The sequence below is a fragment of the Lithobates pipiens genome, unplaced genomic scaffold, assembly GCF_037356315.1.
Source record: "Lithobates pipiens isolate NorthernLeopardFrog02 unplaced genomic scaffold, aLitPip1_a1.2 Scaffold_8, whole genome shotgun sequence".
Classification (NCBI taxonomy): domain Eukaryota; kingdom Metazoa; phylum Chordata; class Amphibia; order Anura; family Ranidae; genus Lithobates; species Lithobates pipiens.
In genome coordinates this window covers 382,350,628-382,370,784 of record NW_027507903.1, presented here as the reverse complement: position 1 = coordinate 382,370,784, position 20,157 = coordinate 382,350,628, and the positions used below count along the sequence as shown (strand labels likewise).

Here is a 20,157-nt window from a genome sequence, read left to right as displayed (position 1 = left end):
TGTCTAATCCGCTTGCAATGTTATGTGCAAAATTACTAATTATTTTGTTCTTGTTTGACTCCTCAGTTTAATTCAAAATATCTGGAGTACTTTGCAGGTAGGGGGGCCATTGATATGCCACACAATCAGGAAACATTTTTTAAAAAAAAACTTTTTTTTGATAAACTGAAATAATATTACCTTGTATTTACTGCTTGTGTTTCTTTTGTAATTTTTTGTTAGTCACGAAAATGGCATGATTGTGGCAAATTAAAAAAGCACTGTGGAAGTCATTTACTAAAGAAAAATCCACTTTGCACTCCAAGTGCACTGCAAAAGTGCACTTGAAAGGGCAATGAAAGTGCACTTGTAGTGCAAAGTGGATTTGCCTTTAGTAAATAACCCCCATTGTCACTGTAACCAGCAACTTACTACAAAAACTGCTTTGAGCATTGAAAGAAGAAGCCATGCATTGTTGAGTAGAAAACATTTTACTCAAAGTACATTCACATGTGCGTTAGAAAAGGGTTTTTGAACAAACCAACATCTTTGGTGTATTACATTTGTTTTGGTCACATTAGAAATATCCTTTTTTTGGGGGTCAACAGGCATGTTTCCAAACAACATACACAACTCAGGAACTTACAAAGTTCAACTTTGATAAAGTGAAGGCAATATCAAACTGTGTTGATATTGCATCAGATGAGGTGATGTCACCCCTGTAAAAGCCAACATTTTGAAGATGCACACAAATTGTGATTCAAACTCGGGATTTTCCTCCTGATCCCATGCCTAATGTCAACATGTGCTATCTCTTATCATGGGGGATCAATGGACACGTTTTGGGTGTGTAACCCCTTCCTCTCACCTACTTCAGTTGCAAGGAAGGGGTTGCACCCAAAAGCATACCTTGATATCCCGTGATGGCAGATGGCACATGTTGACACACCCGTGTGCCTCTTCAAAATTTGGCTTTTAAAATACTTTAAAACAGTTTTTTAAAAGCAAAAATACACAATAATATTTTTTGTGTGTTTTATATTCTGCCTAAAACATCAATGATGTTCTTCATTTTTGTTGAACATCATTGATGTTTTCCTATATCTTTTCTAAATCACTATTGCACCTCATTATCTCCCTGATGAGGATCTGGGCACTTTCACTGGTGAAATTAAAGTCTTCTTCCATAACATCCACATCACCTGAAAAAAAACCACCATGTATTATAAATATGCAGGCATCCATCTATTACCTGAAGCTGTGGTCTCAGACACTCACCTGTTGTGGTGACTATTTTACCCACTTCATAAACCTCTCCCTCCTCATCCTCTGCTTGTGGTTTTGGGATTACCCCTTCTTTAGGAGGTGTGGGGTTTGTGGTGTCCTTAGATGTCCCGAGTCTTTTCTCCCCAATGTGTATAAAAAAAATGTATACTTAGCCCACAGATATTTGAGGGCATAAATAGGAATATTAAACATTGCTTGGAAGTGTGATACAATTGTCTGTTTTTGGCAGAGTTCCAAGCTGAAGAAATTTTAATTTCCTTTATAAAGCTGGAATACTTACCTCTTTTGTTAAAGAATCACACATAGAGACACCCCTAGTATCCACTGGAGCACCTGTGTGGGACACCCTAAAACATTTGTTCTGGTCTACCACACTAGTGTTTCTGTGTCCAGATGTATAAACAGCTGCTGAATGTCCTCTCCTTACATTGAATAAAGTTTGCATTTCATTCTACAAACCCATCTAGACAACAAACTTATTTTAATACAAATAGGCCTGAACAAATGTAGTTAACCTGTATCTGCCAAAAACATCTTATAAGTGGGCGAACAAGCGATGATTCCTATGACTGATTACTGTGCCCATGAACATGAAAGTTGCCATTTTAAACTGTACAACAGTAAAGAAAAGCACATGGAGCAGCATTAATGTAAGACAAAGAATAGGAACACACGACAACTACTTACTTTTTAGAAGAACTCTCTTGATTCTTCTGTACTGATCGTGCTCCCTCAATTTCAGGTCTCACCAGCATTTTCTCAATTGATCCTTGGATCGGCGTACCCCAAAATTCCAGCGCCAATGCCTCTTGTGTGAGGAAATTATAGTCATCACCCAAAATAACGGGTTGAGGGGCCAACTCACACCCAAAAGCCACCTGTGTGAGTTGGACCATCCTCCTCCTCCTGCCACACCTCCAACACTACAACCACAGCCTGGAAGGAAGCATGTAAGGAAGACAAAAAAGTGATGGGTTCAGTCTGGTCTGGCAAAAGACACAGGCTGTTGTATGACCACAGCCTGGGGACAGATATGTCATCTACTGCTGTTCCTGATCTCTTGGAGTCCTGGACCGGATTGTGCTCACTATTATATGGACTCCTCAGGCCAACAATATTGGCTGTAAAATAGTTGATGTGTGCCCTGGGGTAAAAAGGCTTGGCCAATTTCAGCAGTTTCTCCAGCGTTGCCTTCCTATTTATTTTGTTATGACCCAGAATAAATGGCTATTTCTTTTTCACAAATACTTGCCTATGTGTTTAACTTCAAAAAGTACATTTTGTTTGTGAGTAGGCAGGTACATTTCAAAAATACAATGTCAAATTAACAAGGGGCACCAACACAAACCAACCTCCTTGAGATTAAAAAATACAAGATAATAATAGTGTTGTGGTAACTTGACACACAAAACAAGAAATAATATTAGGGAGATCACTATAAAAAAAAAGTAGTAGATCTTGATAAAAAAAAAAAAATTATAAACATTATTATGGAGATCTGACAGAAAAAAATATTATTCATGAGATCACGAGGAATAATAAAGGAATAATTTTGTGAGAACTCTGTGTGAATATGAGCAGCAAAACAACTTCCTACTTCTAGCATTCTAAAGAAGAGAATGCGCTGCATTAAACTATTAAAAAAATTGCAGCGTGACGAATGTGCTATCTCCATTACGAACGGTAGTTTTACCAGACTGAGCACTTCCGTCTCGTAATTAATTCGGAGCATGCGTGGCACTTTTTACATCTTGTGTACACACGATCCGAATTTACGCAAACGGATTTTGCTGTTGGAAAAATTGAGAACCGGATCTCAAATTTTGTGCGATGGAAATTCCGATGGAAACTTTCCAATGGAGCCTACACACGGTCGGACTTTCCATCAAAATGATCCCAAACATTTTCCGTAAGAGAATCCGACCATGTGTAGGCATTAGGCTCCATGCACATTGGCTTAAAAAACATTGTTTCTACAGGAGTTTTGTGTTCTGCCTGTAGAAGCTACCTAATGTTATCCTATGTGTCCACGCACCTTAGGACAATATTAGGCATATTAGGCATATTTTGAGCTCAACGTTTAGAGGCAGGAAAAAAAACCTTCTGGTTCATGTTTCTGATTGGAGCTTACTGGCAGAAAAAAAGTAAAACTCTCGTAAACCTGTCTAGACTTTGTACAAAAAAATGCTCTATATGAGCGTTTTTTTTACTCCCAAGAGAACAGATTAAATTGGCCCTAAAATATGTATGTATGAATGTGAGTTAGGGGGCGTTAGTTTATTTTTTTTGTTTACAAATGATTTTTATTTGGTACATAGAGGTAGTACAGAGAGTAAGCATAGATATAACATAATAAATGCAATAGATGTCGAGTTAAACATAGAAAATCTCCATAAATAAAAAATAAAAAAACTCGTACAAAATTCAGTGCATATATATTGCCATAGTTTGTGACTTAATTTGGCATAGTGTTGGGCCAGAGCCGCTATAGTGCAGTAAGTCTTGGACCGTCCTGTATAGGAGACCAAATTTCAGGGATGATTAAAAAAGGAGGTGGAATGGTTAAACCAGGGATCCCATTTCTTACTATATAAATGTGTGGTATTCTGTGTGATATGGAATATCTTTTCCATCAGATTGATGTTGTTAATTCTGTTTTTAAGATGTTCCAAAGGGATGGATTGGGATTTCCAATGGAAAGCAATTAACCAATGAATTGCGACACATATTGTATGAATCAATCTCACATTATTAGTGGAAAGATAGGAGATAGGGGCATATAAGAGACAATTCTGTAAGGTTTTTTTTCTATTGTTATTTGAGATCACTGAGGCAAAATTCTCTAACTGTTTCCATATATATGTGATTTTGGAACAGTCCCAGAAAATATGTGAGAATGAGCCTGGGGAGTTACAGCCTCTGAAGCATGTTCGAGGTGTTGTGGGGTATATGGAATGTAATTTGACTGGGGTATAGTACCATCTGGTGAATAATTTTAGTGCGGTCTCTTTAACTGTGATTGATCTCGTACATTTGTGTAAATTGCTAATACAAATGTCCCAATCGTGAGATGAGAGCAAGGGATTTATTTCTTGTTCCCATTTGATCATGTATGGGAGTTTGGTTATTTCAGTGTTATTGAGAAGGTTAAGATATATTTCTGAGATCAGACCGGATTTTCTTGGTGTTTTAACACAGATATTTTCAAAGAACGAGGGGGAAGGGGATTTGTTGTTTGGAAATACGTATTGAAGAAATGTCTAATCTGCAAGTATCCACAAAATTCTGTATTTGGGATTTGATGTTTTGATTTAAGAGATGCAAATGAGGAGAAATTATTGTTTTCTATAAAATTTGTGAGGGAGGTCAGATTATGGTTGATCCACCATGACAAGTCAACCGCATCATTGTTGTTCTGTGGGAATTTTGGATCGCCTACAAAGGAGGCATGGGGTGGAGTTCTAGAGATAAGATTTAATTTTTTATTGTGTAATTTCCATAATTGGTATGAGTGTGAGACTATTTGGTTGAGAGCATCAATGGTGTTTATTGGGACATTGTTGCCCCAGAGAATGCCTGAGATAGATAGTGGCTTGATAGACTCTTGTTCAAATCTGACCCATGGTATCTTAGAGTTGCAAATATGCCATTGGGCCATTTGAGCCCATCTTGCAGACAAATAGTATAACCAAAAGTCCGGGAGGCCCAGTCCTCCAATTCTCTGTGGTTTATATAATACCAGTCTGGGTAAGTGTGGATGAGAGTCTAGCCATACATATTTATTAATAACTGTCTGAAATCTAGAGATCATTATTTTGTTTAGTCTGATTGGTAGTGCTCTAAATAGATATAATATTTTTGGTAGAATGGTCATTTTAACTGCTGTTTACTAAGAATGAAATTTTAAATGATTTCCACATTTTAAGAGTTGATCTTAATTTATTGATTAAAGGTATATAATTTTTGGAGTATAAATCATTGATGTTAGGGGTAAGGAAGATACCCAGGTAGGGGAGTGATTCTAGTGACCAGGAGAAATCAAATGTAGAGCGTAGGGAATCTAATTGAGATGGAGGGATATTAATCGGCATACCTATAGATTTGTAAACGTTTACTGTCAGCCCTGATAAAGACGCAAAGGTGTTGAGTGTTTGTAACAGGTTCGGTAGGGCGATATTTGGTTGTGTAAGGAAGAGGATCATGTCATCTGCGTACATACTTAATTTATATGTGTTGTTGTTTGCAGTATGGCCTTTAATGTCAGGGTTTAGTAGAATAGCTGTTGCTAAGGGTTCTATCGCTAGAGCGAAAAGTAATGGGGAGCAGGGGCAGCCCTGCCAAGTGCCTCTTCCGACTTTGAATAAATCTGAATTACACCCTGGTAGTCTTATTCTGGTAGATGGGTTATGGTATAGTGCATGGAATGCATGTGTAAATTCCCCTTTAAAGCCATATTTATTTAGAATTATGTCTAGAAACTTCCATGATACACTGTCGAAAGCTTTGTTGATGTCCAAGCTGAGTAGCAGGACTGACTTGGAGTTAATATTGGCATCTTGAATAACATTTGTAACTAATCTTATATTGTCTGTGATTTGTCTGCCTGGGATGAAGCCTGATTGATAGGGAGAAATTAAGGAGGGGATTATTGATGCTAATCTATTTGCCAAGATTCGACTGAATATTTTAAGATCATTGTTTATTACTGAGATTGGTCTGTAGTTCTGTGGTAATGTATGGTCTTTATTTGGTTTTGGGATGAGTGACATATTTGCATGTAACATCTCCTCTGGGAAATGGTCCCCTTTTAGAACATTATTATATAATTTTATTAAATTTGGTATTAATATTTGGTGATATTGTTTGTAATAGAAGGAGGAGAATCCGTCTGGGCCTGGGGCGGAATTTTTCTTAAGGGATCTGATTATTAGAAATAGTTCATCTTCTGTGCATGGGGCATTTAAATGATCTAATTGTGTTTGCGTAAGTTTAGGAAAGGGAAGGTTGTCTAACCAAGAGAGTGATGTAGGGGGGATTGGTGAGGACGGGGTTGAAAGTAAATTTTAGTAAAATTTTTTGAAAATGGAGAGTACTTCTTGTGGGTGGGTGATTATTTGATTAGAGTTATTTTTAAGTTTATAGACATGTGTAGGTTTGATGGATTGGTTAAGCTTTCGTGCGAACATTGTGGAGTAATTGTTGCTGGATAAGAAGAATTTAGCCTTCGACCATCTAAGTGCTTTTTCAGCTTTAAACGTGAGTAATGAGTCCAGTTCATTACGTTTTTGGGATATTACATTAAAGATGTTAGGGTCATGAGTGTCTGTATGAATTTTGTATAATTTGTTAAGGTCTTTAGTGATAGCATGGATTTTTTCCCATTTCAGTCTGTTACTTTGGGCAGCTCGTTTGATAAGGTGACCTCTTAGAACTGCTTTGTGTGCCATCCAAAGCGTAGATGGGGAAATATCTGCTGTTGAGTTTAGTGAAAAATATTCTTTTATTTCCATTTCAATTTCATGTTGGTAAGTGGGATCTGTTAGTAGAGATTCGTTGAGTCTTCATGAGTAGGGGGTAGAGGTTAGGCCAATAAAATGGGTACTAAATGTGACAATATGATGATCTGACCAGGAGCAGGGAAGTATAGTGGCGTCTTTTGCATTAGATAGGATTATTGGGGTACACAATATGTGGTCAATATGGGAATATGAGTCATGTGGGTGAGAGTAGAAAGTGTACTCATGCACACCTATATTTAGTGCTCTCCAGGAGTCGATCAGTTGTAAATCATTGATATGTGAGGTGGTTGTTTTTGAGAAAGATTTAGAGTTAGGGTTTTGTTTGCTGCGGTCGAGATTGGGTTGGGGGACTGAGTTAAAGTCCCCACCTAAAATAATATGTGGTGAGTGGAATTGTTGAAGTGTATTAAAAAATTGTAAGAAAAAGGTGGATTGGGCATCGTTTGGAGCGTATATATTAGCAATTGTGATGTCTCTACCTGAGAGGGTACCTTTAATGATTATAAACCTACTGTCTTGATCCTTGTAAACCTGTTGAACTTTTAATGGAAAGGAATGATGTAGAAAAATAGCAACTCCTTTGGTCTTGGAGGAGGTGGTTGTGTAAAAAGATTGATTAAATGTTTTATGGAAAAAAGTAGGGTGATTGTCTTTCATAAAATGAGTTTCTTGTAGCATTACTATTTTTGCATTGAGTTTTTTATATTGTACAAAGGCTTTTTTCCTTTTGTTCGGGGAGTTAAATCCCTGAACATTGTGTGATACTATCGTGATAGTCATTGTAATTTTTTATGGGTCTGGGATTCAGCAGAAAGTAAGGGTAATGCAAAGTATTCATTAAAATCATACCTCCAATGATTAAGTGTGGTTGAATACATTAGTGTGTATAATGAATTAACAGAAATTACTTTTTCCCTTGAACTATGCATATCTAAGCTTAGTAGAAAAAATGTACCATATATATAATTATATGAAAACATTAGAAATGGTTCAGTAGAATTTTGGTTCTGCCAAAAATAATAGTGCAATAATAACCAGAGTAATAACAATGATAATTAAAAAAAAAATTGTAAGGGGTTGAGAAAAAAAAAGTTCCTCAACCGACAGAGAAATTTGTTTAGACCAGCCAGTCTAAAACTCAGTGTGAGAAAATTACAAACGAGGATTGTGAGTTTAATCCAAAACAGTATAAAATATCTGATTGTAAAAGCTTTAGAATCAAAATTGGGTAATAGTTGAGAAATCCCTATGGGTAGGGAGAACATAGTAACTGAGTGGGGGTAAATCATGACGGCATAGGGCGGGGCAGCCACATTGGTTAAAGATAGTGTGTAATTTTGTGCTGCCTATGGAAAAAGAGTATAAATAGTAAAAATTAGAAAGAAAAAAAGAGAGAAAAAAAAAAATATATATATACATATATACATATATATATATATATATATATATATATATATATATATATATACACACATATATATATATATATATATATATATATATATATACATATATATATATATATATATATATATATATATATATATATATACATATATATATATATATATACATATATATATATATATATATATATATATATATATATATATATATATATATATATATATATATATATATATATATATGCGGAGAGTAAGCTTGAATGAAAAAAAACTTAAACAAAACGAAATAAGGGAAAGGATAAGAAAAAAAAAAGTGAGTGGAAAGGTGCCTTTGTTGATTTAAATGGAGCAAACATATTGTGTTCAACTAAATCTGCTAAAGGTTCTGCAGTTCCCCTAAAGAAACACAAGATGGCAGCATTGGGTAAACACAAGCTCTAGCAGTGAAGTACAAATATAAATGAGTGACATTTTGTGAAATCAGTTACAACTAATAAATGTAGTATTGAGTACAAATCTGATCACTGTGAAATCTGGGATATTAATCTTTGTAATGCTGGCCTGAATATTCGAGAGAAAGAAAAAAAGGGAGAATATATAAAAAAAAAGTGATAAAAAAAATAGAGGGAAAAAGGGAAAAATTATAAAAAATAGAGAAGTCTGAAAAATCACACAAGATAAAAAAAAAGGAGTATTCTGCTTGTTGGAGGTAAAATGGTATACATGGGAAGTATATCTGGTCGATCTTCATGTATGAGAGAGAAGTCTACTAGTTCCATTGTGCGATTTCAAGTCTCGTTCTGCGACCGCCTCTCCTTGAAGCTGGGGTGTTCCAGATTGGAGCAGGACGTGGTGCAACTGGGGTGCGAGGAATGTTGCTGGGGTCTAGGAGGCCCAGTTTAGTTAGAATGTCTCTTCCTTCTGTAATGGTGGTAGCTATATAAGTGGTACCATTGTGAGGGATTATCAGCTTAAAGGGAAAGCCCCATATGTATTTGATTCTTGCTGTGAAGAGAGCAGATGTAATCTCCTTCATATTTCTGCGTCTGTCCAGTGTAGCTTGGGAGATGTCTGGAAAGAGTTGCAGTTGTACTCCATCCAATGTGATGTTCCTGATGCCACGTGCCGCCCGCATTATTTCTTCTTTAATAAGAAAATCTTTGAGAAATAAAACAATGTCTCTGGGGGGTTTGTCAGGAGGGGGTTTAGCCCTCAGAGCACAGTGAATTCAGTCACATTTAAAAGAGATAGGGTCCTGATCAGGAAGCAGGGATTGGAATAGTTTAGCAGAATAAGCGATCAAATCTGTGATCGATTCTGGAGCGCCTCTAATTTTAAGATTGTTTCTTCTTTTACGATTGTCCAAATCTTTCACATGTGCCTGTAACTGCGTAAATGCAGAGGAAAGTGTTTCATACTCCCTTGAGAGATCATTAAAAGCGATTGCAAGCTCATCATGTTTGTTCTCTAACAGGTCTGTGTGCGTCCCTGTGGCTGCTATCTCCTGAGACAGTGTGTTTGTAGATTTTTGTATCTCAGCTTGAAAGTTGGAGTGTAATTTAGTATATAAAGCCTCTAAGCTAACATCCAGTTCTGCTTTTGAAAGTGGATTGTACTCACTGTTGTTTGCAGGAGCTGAGTCTTGTTGCAGAGGCTCTGTTGTATGAGGGAAGGTAGCAGATGAAGGAGGTCCGCCGCCAGCACCATTTTTTGCCATGCTTCCTGGAGTTTGTAATCTGAGAGGGTATAGAGAACGGCACTTCTGATGGCTCCCACGTCTCCCCTTCTGCGAATTAGGCATGCACAAGGTCTTTGTCGTTGGGGGTGTGTAAAAAAGGAGCGTTTTCCGGTGTTTATTGCCATTGTGGATTGTGGCTGAAAGCCCCGTGGATGCCGGAGCTCTCCTTAGGTGCGGCCGCTCCGTTCCATGCCGTGCATGCGCCCCATGGGGCCTTAGTTTATAAGCTCCTTGAGGGCAGGGACTGACATAAATGTATAATAATAATGTAAAATGCAGCATAAATTGACGGTGCTTATATAACTACCTAAGTGATCTAAAATAAAGATTAGGGATGAGCTTAAAACAAGTTATTTGCTCTAACTGTTAACATTTGAGGCTGTTATTGTTCAGAATTCACTGGTTGTCATTGTTTAAAAAAAGGTAATTTTGGCTAACGATTGTTGAGTCTAGATGTTAGTAGAATAGGCAGCGAGGACAGGTAGTTATTTTGTAGTACAGGCTGGGCCCAGACTATGCAAAAGAATGTGTATATAAAACTTACCCCTACAAGTTGATAAAACTATGTTTTTCAAATTTTTTGTTCCTGATTTTGTTGGGTGGTGTATGTGGTTTTGAAGAAGAGCGTTTAATATATTTTCATTTTCTTCCTCATTTACTATATTCATGGAAATTCTTTGTTTCAGTACATGATCTGCAAGAACATAAACAAACATTTTGATCCTAAGAAATATACATAAAATGGGATTTATAAAAGCTGGAGAAAAGGAAAATATTGATACTGTCAAGAGAATTGTATTTTTTAATCCACTTCAGAAAATAACAGCTATAAAGGATGGATGTTGCTTTGTCTCTATGAGAAAACAAATGCAAATATGGAAAATACGTGCTTCATTATCAAGAAGAGTGCCAATTTGGAATTCTTTTTGCATTTAAATATTAGTTAGAACAATAAAGTTAGAGAAAAGTAAACATTTCTAGCTGCTACATAGTTAGTAAGGTTGAATAAAACACCAGTCCATCCTGAGTGAGTGTCTACAATTGTCCCTATCCCTGTATATTGTACACTCACATTGGTCCCTACCCTCAAGGAGCCCACAATCCAAGGTCCCCATTCATATACTATGGCCAAATTTAGACAGAAGCCAATTAACCTACCAGCATGTCTTTGGAGTGTGGGAGGAAGCCAGAGTAAATCCACGCAGGCACAGGGAGAACATGCAAACTCCAGGCAGGTCGTGTCATGGTTGGGATTCAAAGCAGTGACCCTTTTTTCTGCTAGGTTAGAGTGATAACCACTACACAACTGTGCCATCCATCTGTTGTCAGTTTGTGAATCCGTTATGGGTTCCAACTTTGCTGGGTTCAGATCTATCACTTTTGACATTTAAAATATTAAAATATAAACACGTGACCCATGCAGATAAAGCACCAGCCTGATGCTAATGGGCACAAGATACTTCTGGACTACCTATAGTGGGGTAATTGAAAAAGTATATGTGCAACTTACCAACCACATGTTGAAGTACCTCCTGTCCCAGGTAATTAGTTAAGAAGTATATGAGACCTCTTACCTATTTACTGTATTATGAATTTGAAAAACATTTTCAAAACAAGCCTAAAAAAGTACCCTCAGTTCCTCACTTTGAAATCATCCACCTTGTAAACACTGGATCTGCAGAAAAAAATTACAGCTACTGCATTGTGAGATTCTAGGAGATTTCCAGTTACATTTCCCAAGAATAACCCAGTTTATCAGGGCTGGAGGTAGCAAACTGCATGCAGGATATTCTCATATCAGATCAGGTGACGAATGTGCTATGTACCTAGCCTCAGTCTTAGCCCCTGTTCACACGGTCGGAGATTTCCACAACCAAATCCGTCGGATTTTGCCCGTCGGATCTTGTCCGAAACTGTTGCATACACAGGGTCGGACAAAGTTGGCGAAAAATCTGATCTTTCAGAACGTGATGACGTAATTTTCGTTACGATGGGACTACATTCAGGCTAGTAGCCAATAGCTTTGATGTAGGAATTTGATCTGAGCATGCGTGGCACTTGGTCCGATCAAAATTCTCTACACATGATCGGAATATGTCCGACCGGCCCAGTTGGTCGGGAAATATTTCCAACATGTTGGAAAATTGGGTCCGACGGATATTCTGACGGAATCAGTCCGATGCATACCACACACAGTCGGATTATCCGACGACACGGTCTGATAGGACACATTCCGATGGATTCTCCGACCGTGTGTACAAGGGCTTAGATTTCTGGACTGTCTTTTCTATGCACACACTTGCACACTATGCACACACTAAATGTTTCCCATTCCCATGGAACACTACTATGGCTCTTATGGGATCGTTTTCCAAGTTAAAAATTTAAATGAGACTTTTTTTTCAATATACAATACCTATTATTTCTTTAAATGTACACTTTTCTGTATCCAGTAAAATAATTCCCTTCTCAAAGCATGTTCTTAGCTCAAATAAACTATGTAAAGTTAATGTGGTAACATGAGGTTTGCTCCATCTCTCTCCTCCATCTTCAATTTTCTCTTCGAATCTAATCCACCTGAAAAAAATGTAAACACAGTATGAAATTATGACCACATTAACCTCTTCCAGTCTGGCCAATGTTGATTTACAGCCAGGTGGGAGCTGCGCCAATGCAGGTGGACATACCAGTACATCCTCCCACATCGCCTGCTCTTGTGTGCTCTCAGCAGCGTGCAGTGACAAGATCTGTGACTACTGTGGGTGGAACTGTGATTGGCCTGGTGCCTATTATATCACTGTGGCCAATCATTGCATTTTTTTTTCCATACTGTTACTAGTAAGTAACGTCTCGAACATCGGGTGTTCGCTGAATAGCAAACAATTTGGGGTGTTCGTGGCAAATTCGAACACCCTTTAAAAGTCTATGGGAGAACTCAAAAGTGCTAATTTTAAAGGCTTATATGCATGGTATTGTCATAAAAAGTGTTTGGGTACTTGGGTCCTGCCCCAGGGGACATGTATTAATGCAAAAAAAGTTTTAAAAAAGTTTTTTTATTCAGGAGCAGTGATTTTAATAATGCTTAAAGTGAAACAATCAAAAAAATCTAAATTGCTAATTTTAAAGGTTTATATGCAAGTTATTGTCATGAAGTGTTTGGGGACCTGGGTCCTGCCCCAGGGGACATGTATCAATGCAAAAAAAGTTTTAAAAAAGTTTTTTTATTCAGGAGCAGTGATTTTAATAATGCTTAAAGTGAAACAATCAAAAAAATCGAAATTGCTAATTTCAAAGGTTTATATGCAAGTTATTGTCATGAAGTGTTTGGGGACCTGGGTCCTGCCCCAGGGGACATGTATCAATGCAAAAAAAGTTTTAAAAACTAAATTTTTTTCGGGAGAAGTGATTTTAATAATGCTTAAAGTGAAACGATAAAAGTGAAATATTCCTTTAAAGTTTGTACCTGGGGGGTGTCTATAGTATGCCTGTAAAGTCGCGCATGTTTCCCATATTTACAACAGTCCCTGCACAAAATGACATTTCTAAAGGAAAAAAAATAATTTAAAACTACTCTCGGCTGTAATGAATTGTCGGTTCCCCTTCATAATCATACCAGACCCAAAGGGTCTGATAATGGACTGTGGGGGAATGCCATGCTGTTTTTTTCAATGACTTTTATGTGTATTGCCAGGACCGACAATTCATTGTAGCTGCGAGTATTTTTAAATTACTTTTTTTCCTTTAGAAATTTAATTTTGCTCTCGGACTGTTCTAAACACGGGAAGCATGCGCCACTTTACAGGCATACTATAGACACCCCCCAGGTACAACATTTAAAGGAATATTTCACTTTTATTGTTTCACTTTAAGCATTATTAAAATCACTTCTCCCGAAAAAACTGACGTTTTTAAAACTTTTTTTGCATTGATACATGTCCCCTGGCGCAGGACCCAGGTCCCAAAACACTTCATGACAATAACTTGCATATAAACCTTTAAAATTAGCAATTTTGATTTTTCATGTTCGTGTCCCATAGACTTTTTTTGCCTGTTCGCATTTTCTGCTGCGAACCGACTCATCCCTAGTCCCCAGTAGTAGTGTTCCCAAAAATGCAGTGTTAGCAGGATCAGTCCAGACACCTGCCAGCACCTGCGTTAAACCCAGCCCAGCCCACCCAAAAGCAGTATCATTAGATCACTGTCACTTACAAAACACAGCACACAAAACTGCAGCGTTAGCAGAATCACGCCTGATCCCTCCCTATCAGTTCTTTTTTTTGTAGCGATTCAAGTAGTCACTGACAACCACAGGTGCTTTTTTGCCTATGAGTCGCACTAGCTGTACCTATAAATTTAGTGTCCAAACATAGGTACACTAGTGAAGAGGCCTACACGTTAGGGTTGCCACCTCATCCCTTTAAACCTGAACACTTATGAATTACACAGTTCTAAAACGAATTTAATTCAGATAAGGCAACAAGTGAGTTTAATCACCACCTTAATCAGCCACAGAACCTGTGTAATCAATGTGTGTTCGGGATTAGGCAGGGTTCACACCAGTGTGACAAACGCAGCGACATTGGGAGCTCATGTAGCATGACGTGTGAAAATCAATGTTTCTCTATGGGAGCCATCTTAACTGGTCTGACACAAGTCGGTCCGACTTTGAAAATGTTCCCTGTTCTACTTTGGTCTGACTTTGATCCTACTTCAGCCCATTAACTATCATTGAAGTCGGATCAAAGTCGGATCGCCATCTTGCATGATCCAACTTTGGCATGCGACTTATTGCTCTGATGATCTTGAGGGGGAACCCCACCCCAAATTTTAAATAAAAATGTGGCATGGGTTCCCCCTCCAAGAGCATGCCAGGCCCTTCGGTCTGATATGGATTCTAAGGGGAACCTCCCTACGCTGAAAAAATGGAGTGGGGGGTCCCCCCCAAAATCCATACCAGACCCTTATCCGAGCACGCAGCCCAGTCGGTCAGGAAGAGGGGTGGGGGCGATAGTTGTGGGCATGTGGCCTGGTACAGTTCAGGAGGGGGGGGGCGCTCGCTCATCCCCACCCCTCTTTCTGACTGGCTGGGCTGCATTCTCGGATAAGGGCCTGGTATGGATAGTGGGGGGACCCCCACGCCATTTTTTCAGCATAGAGGTTCCCCTTAAAATCCATACCAGACCCAAGGGCCTGGTATGCTCTTGGAGGGGGAACCCATGCCAGTTTTCAATTAAAAATTTCGCATGGAGTTCCCCCTCAAGATTCATACCAAACATAGTTCCTGGTATTGGCGGGGATCCAAGTCGGATCCTTGTTCATTGAAGTCGGATGGATGTAGTACAAATGTAGGAACAATATAGGACCAATGTAGGACTGATGTTGCAAAGCAAAGAAGGATGAAAGTCATACTACTGTTGTGTAGTATAGTGTAAACCCAGCCTTAAAGGGATGAGGTGGCAACTCTACTACACATTTCTGAGTCAAAGGGTCTTGTAAAAGCCCACCTAAGCCCTGGTTCACATTGGTATGATTTTACATGTCAAATCACATGTCAAATTTGGCAGAAATTGCCGGAAATGGCACCGATGCAACACTGCATTTGTGGTGCCGCACCAATTTCAAGTAGTTTCTGTACTACTTTTTTGCGATTTCGGGCTGTGATTTAAAATCTCTGAAATCACTCCCAAAATCGGGACTGACATGCGGGAGTGAAATCGTGCGAGTTCAGCTGAACTTGCATGGCTTCATTCCCGCAGCTCAGTATAAGTCTGGGCTAATCTCTACACTGCTTTGTGCAATGTTATTGTAACCTAAGACTGAATTGCTCCTTTTAAATGTATTATTTTGCTTAGCAGTAAGGTTTAAATATATTGTTGCTTAAAGAGGAAGTAAACTCTGATGGGTTTACTTCCTCTTTCATTCCCCGCAAAGGCAAAGCATAATGGACTACTATGTATCGCATAGTAGCCAATTATGTGTCACTTACCTGACACAGGAGCCAGCGAAGTCACCGCTGTCCCCTGTAGTCCAGCGCATCCATCTTCTCGGTGGGGTCTCGCAGCTCCACCGCTGTCATTTGGCGAAGCCGCGATGACGTCACTCCCGCATGTGCACGGGAGCCGACATGCGCGGCAGCTCCGTCGTTGAAGATGCCGCGCTCAGTACGTCTGCGCGCCGCTGCCTACGGCACATGGGCCGTAGACAGCGGTGCCTGTCTTCGGGCAAATATCTCCTAAACCGTATAGGTTTAGGAGATATTTCTTGGACCTACAGGTAAGCCTTAATCTAGGCTTACCTGTAGGTCAAAGTGTGTTGTAAGGGTTTACAACCACTTTAACAAGTAAGCTTGTGTTGAAATTGAAACTTGATATGAGGAACTTGCATATGTAACCAGACAGTGTGTCTGGGCTGACAGGAAATCATAGGGTTTTTTTCATAAATTCTAAGTGACATAATAGTTTGCTTATCTCTAGATATGTAAAGAATTCTAAATCCAGTCATGGTAAAAGTACAATAATACATGAAAGAGGTGTCAATATACACTTATAGCACGTTTAAAATACATTAGTACACATAGGGGTGAAATAAGGAAACAATAATAATAATAATAAGAGTTAGATGATTATAGATAGGTGCCATTACCTTGTTATAGATTTTATTGATTCTGGGTAGTGTACTAATGATAATGGAACCAGGTCTAGGGAGGTCTCCCCTTTATGAATATTTGTATATAGAGTATAAGTGCTCATTATGCTTGCAAGTAGTAACTGTGTAATTGTTAAGTAGATGTTTTAATGTGTTTTGATAACCCCTTAAGGGTGAAGGCATAGAATGGGCTCAAGGTTGCAAACTGAGGTGTTTTTAGGTGTGCAGTGAGGATGTGTAGAGAGTGAGTGTTTTTGCAATAAAACACCCTACATTGTAGTCTGGGTAAATTAAGTTGTTTTAAAAAAATAAAAGGTTCTTATTGAATGTAGTATAGTAAAGTGTTCAGAAGGATTCTAGATTTGATGTTTGGGAAAATAATGCAATTATTAATTTTGAAAGTTAAATTCTAAATGTAAATAATAATTATGTAGAGATGTAAAGATCCACCTTAAGACAACATTTTGTTCTTTCAAGCTGCTTAAGTGAAATTGCGGAAGATGGTTTGGCTATTTTGAAACCACAAGAATATTTTAGGCAAAAGAAGGAATATGGAATGAATAAGGAATGAATATGTTTAGGAACAGTAGGGTCACTAGTGATATATATTTGGGTTTCACAGCCATACTTCTTAAAGGTCTGATCTGCATTTGATCCCCTAATAATTTTTGTGGGAGTTGCCAGTGCTCACATTGATGCAAGTCTTCGTGGCATTTTGTGCATCAGATTGATGGAATTGCCCTGGACTGACACCAGTGTGTATACAGAATTCACAGCTAGGATTTGAATAGCATATCTCAACAAAATGTTTTCCTTATTTCTTAAATGAATAGCACTTATATTTGGACATATAAATTACCATCTTTGTGCTATATATTCAATATTAGAGGTTAAATAATTTTAAAATAATTCTTGTGAATTATTTTGTGTACACTTCATTGTGTGTGTATATATATACATATATATATATATATATATATATATATATATATATATATATATATATATATATATATATATATAATTACCCTGGTACATTTACACTCCATATTCAGCACGCTCTAGACTTGCTGGAGGGGAGAGTAAATGTTTAATTAAGAGAAATTATGTTTGGAATAATGTTTTGGGCATTTTAACCACTTGCCTACTGGGCACTTAAGCCACCCAGATCAATTTTCAGCTTTCAGCGCTGTCACACTTTGAATGACAATAACTCCGTCATGTAATACTGTACCCAAATTAATTTTTTGTCCTTTTTTTATACAAATAGAGCTTCCTTTTGGTGGTATTTTATCACCTCTGGGTTTTTTATTTTTTGCGCTATAAATGAAAAAAGACAGAAAATTTGGAAATAAAACACATTTTTCTTAGTTTATGTGATACAGTTTCACAAATTATAAATTTTTGTTCATACATTTTGGCCACAACTTATACTGCTACATATTTTTGGTAAAAATAACCCAAATTAGTGGATATTATTTGGTCTGTGTGAAAGTTAGAGAGTCTACAAGCTGTAGTTCGAATCATAAAAAATTGATCACACCTGATGTACTGTTGGCCTATCTGATTTCTTGCGACCCGAACAAGCCAGGAAAGTACAAATACCCCCCAAATGACCCCTTTTTTGAAAGTAGACATGCCAAGGTATTTAGTAAGATGCATGGTGAGGTTTTTGATGTCATTTTTTTCCCACAATTCTTTGCAAAATAAGAAGATTTTTTTCCCGCAAAATTGTAATAGGTTATTTCTCTCACATGGCATGTATATACCACAAATGACCACTCCTCCTCAGTATGGCAATACCAAATGTGTGGGACTTTTTCACAGCCTGGCCACATACAGAGACCCAATATGCAGGGAGCACCATCAAGCGTCCTAGGAGCATAAATTACACATCTCATTTTTCAACCACCTATTACACTTTTGAAGGCCCTGGAGCACCAGGATAAAGTGACCTGATTTTGGAAAGCTAACACCCTAACGTATAATCTATGAGGCATAATGAGTCTTTTGAATGGTTAATTTTTTTCCAGAAGTTTTTGGAAACGTGGAAAAAAAAAGAAAACACCTTTGTTTTTACACAAAGTTGTCCATTTATAAGATATTTCCAACATATGTCATGTAAATAGCAAAAATTACACCCCAAAATACATTCTGCTACTCCTCCTGAGTATGGTGATACCACATGTGTGAGACTTTTACACAGTCTGGCCACATACAGAGGCTCAACATGCAAGAAACACCATCAAGTTTTCTAGAGACCCATAGAATGCACATACCAAGAATTACACCCCAAAATACATTCTGCTGAGCAAAGAGTAAACAAAAGATCACCTGTGGTTTTAGTAGTGCAGTTGTCCACAGGAGGATAGCACTGGTCCAGGCAGCAGGCAGGGACTTGGTCAGCAAAAGCGAACACAATTTTACAGGCAACAGGCAGGAATACAGTCCATAGTCAGTACAGGCAGCAGGCAGGGATACTGTCCATATACAGTCCAGGGTCAGTGCAGGCAGAGATTGTCAGCAGTGCCAAAATATTGGTCCTAGTAGTAGGCAGGTCCATGTGGTGTGGCCAGTTCATGTAACAGGCAGAGGCATGATGGCATAGTTCCCACAGGCAGCAGGCAAAAGTAGGGCCTTGTTCAGGACAGAATGGGTACAGGGGTAGAGGCTTCTCCCACCCAAATCTCTTTGAAGACTCAGAGTCTCCAGACCCTAATCTAGGAATAAGAGAACAAATGAAATTGTTTTCTTCATCCAGAAAAAACTATTCTGGAGCCCCTCACATATGTGAGACCCCTGTGTTATGAATCCCACTAGTCCACTGGCAGGGTACAAGATCAGTCCAAGAGGCAGGCAAGAGGCATGGTCAAACAGTTCAGGGTCAGTTCCAGATCAGACAGAGGTATGTACAGAATCGGTAGGCAGAAGTGTGGTCCAATAACAGTCCCGGGTCCGATCCAGATCAGGCAGAGGTATAAACAGAATCGGTAGGCAGAATCATGGTCGAGTAACAAGCCAGGGTCAGTTACAGAGCAAGCAGAGGCATAAGGGGTATGAAGGTAAATGACAGGAAGCGAGGGTTATGTTTACCATACTTTACTAATAATTTATTGAAGTATGGTAACGGCGGAAACAGTCAACTATGCAGAGGCCTGGTTGGGAAGGACATTGGGCACAATGATAAGTGGTGTCTCTTCTCTCTCCTCGTTTGGTGCACACCCAGCATTTTTTCTGGCATTTTTGGCCTGTTGGTCTGGGAGGGATTTTATCGGGAAAGTGGCATTCAGAGAGTCTGCTAATCACATTGGATTGAATGTTTCCTGGTGGGCCGTTCGGGTATATAAGGGCAGTGGTGATTTCCTCCTGGTAGCCAAGGAAGGGTTTGGGTCTTTCAGTGGACTTGCGATAGATTACATAGGTGTTGTACATGGCCAAATTAAACAAATAAATTTAAACATTTTTATACCACTGGTATGTTCGTCTTCTGGAAAGGTAGGGTTCGAGCATCTGGTCGTTGAAGTCGACACCCCCCATGAACATGTTGTAGTCGTGGATACATGTTGGCTTTTGGATTGGGCCA

General features: G+C 38.5%; 1 protein-coding gene across 6 annotated transcripts in view; it reads right to left on the bottom strand.

The window, feature by feature from the left end:
* LOC143964154 (electrogenic sodium bicarbonate cotransporter 1-like) overlaps positions 1-20,157 on the bottom strand; it is a 1,025,456-nt gene that overhangs the window by 830,761 nt on the left and 174,538 nt on the right. For 5 of the 6 annotated variants that reach the window (XM_077473848.1, XM_077473849.1, XM_077473846.1 and 2 more), the window contains exons 2-3: positions 12,346-12,506; positions 10,474-10,623 (exon numbers count right to left, since the gene is read on the bottom strand). In XM_077473848.1, coding sequence (XP_077329974.1) covers positions 10,474-10,623; positions 12,346-12,506 — 311 coding nt within the window. The remainder of the gene's footprint in view (positions 1-10,473; positions 10,624-12,345; positions 12,507-20,157) is intronic. The other variant, XM_077473850.1, reaches the window with a different exon arrangement.